Below are 811 nucleotides of genomic sequence, written 5' to 3'. Positions count from 1 at the left end.
TTTTTTGGTTTTTGGTTTTTGGTTTTTCGAGACAGGATTTCTCTGTGTAGTCCTGGCTGTCCTAGAACTTACTCTGTAGACCAGGCTAGCCTTGAACTCAGAGATCCTCCTGCCTCTGCCTCCCAAGTGCTGGGATTAAAGGTGTGCACCACCACGCCCAGCTCCAGCCATTCATTCTTGGCAGTGCAGATAAAAAAACTAGGACCATTTGTGTTTGGTCCAGCATTTGGCATGGACAAGATTCCAGGACCTGTATGCTTCAGGATGAAGTCCTCATCCTCAAATTTCTTTCTGTAGTTGGACCTGATGCCAGTGCCTTTATGGTATGTGAAATCACCACCCTGGCACATGAATCCTGGAATAATGCTGTGAAAGGAGGAACCTTTATAGTCAAATCCTGTCTCTCCAGTGTTCAGAGCACAAAAGTTTTCTGCTGTCTTTGGAACTTTGTCTGCAAACTGCTCAAAGAAGAAGCAGCCCAAGGGCTCTTCCTTAGCCATGATGTCATAGAACACGGTAGGGTTGACCAGGGCTATAACAAGTGGCGAAAAGTGACAGTGGCGTCTGCAAAGCCAAATATTCATCTTTTAAATATATTTTGTTGTTGTTACATCTACTAAGTTATACTTATATCATACTAAATACTACGGTAAAGTACAATTGTGGGGTAATTGTATTAAAGTTTCAGATTTCATGCTCTACTGGCCTTCTTGTACAATATTCTTCCTTACCAACTGTCATCATGAAAATTAAAGATCATGCCAATGCTGCAAGGTGTGTGATGTCTGTCTTCAAATCACTAGTTAGTAAA

At 41.9% G+C, this 811-nt stretch overlaps 1 protein-coding gene across 1 annotated transcript in view; it reads right to left on the bottom strand.

The window, feature by feature from the left end:
- LOC110338997 (peptidyl-prolyl cis-trans isomerase A-like) overlaps positions 1 to 584 on the bottom strand; it is an 831-nt gene extending 247 nt beyond the window's left edge. The window contains exon 1 of the mRNA XM_021222457.1: positions 169 to 584. Coding sequence (XP_021078116.1) covers positions 169 to 584 — 416 coding nt within the window. The remainder of the gene's footprint in view (positions 1 to 168) is intronic.
- Between the last annotated feature and the right edge of the window lie 227 nt (positions 585 to 811).

The sequence above is a fragment of the Mus pahari genome, chromosome 22, assembly GCF_900095145.1.
Source record: "Mus pahari chromosome 22, PAHARI_EIJ_v1.1, whole genome shotgun sequence".
Classification (NCBI taxonomy): Eukaryota; Metazoa; Chordata; class Mammalia; order Rodentia; family Muridae; genus Mus; species Mus pahari.
Note: the sequence above shows the minus strand (reverse complement) of the source record. Positions and strands in the feature narration are given on the sequence as shown.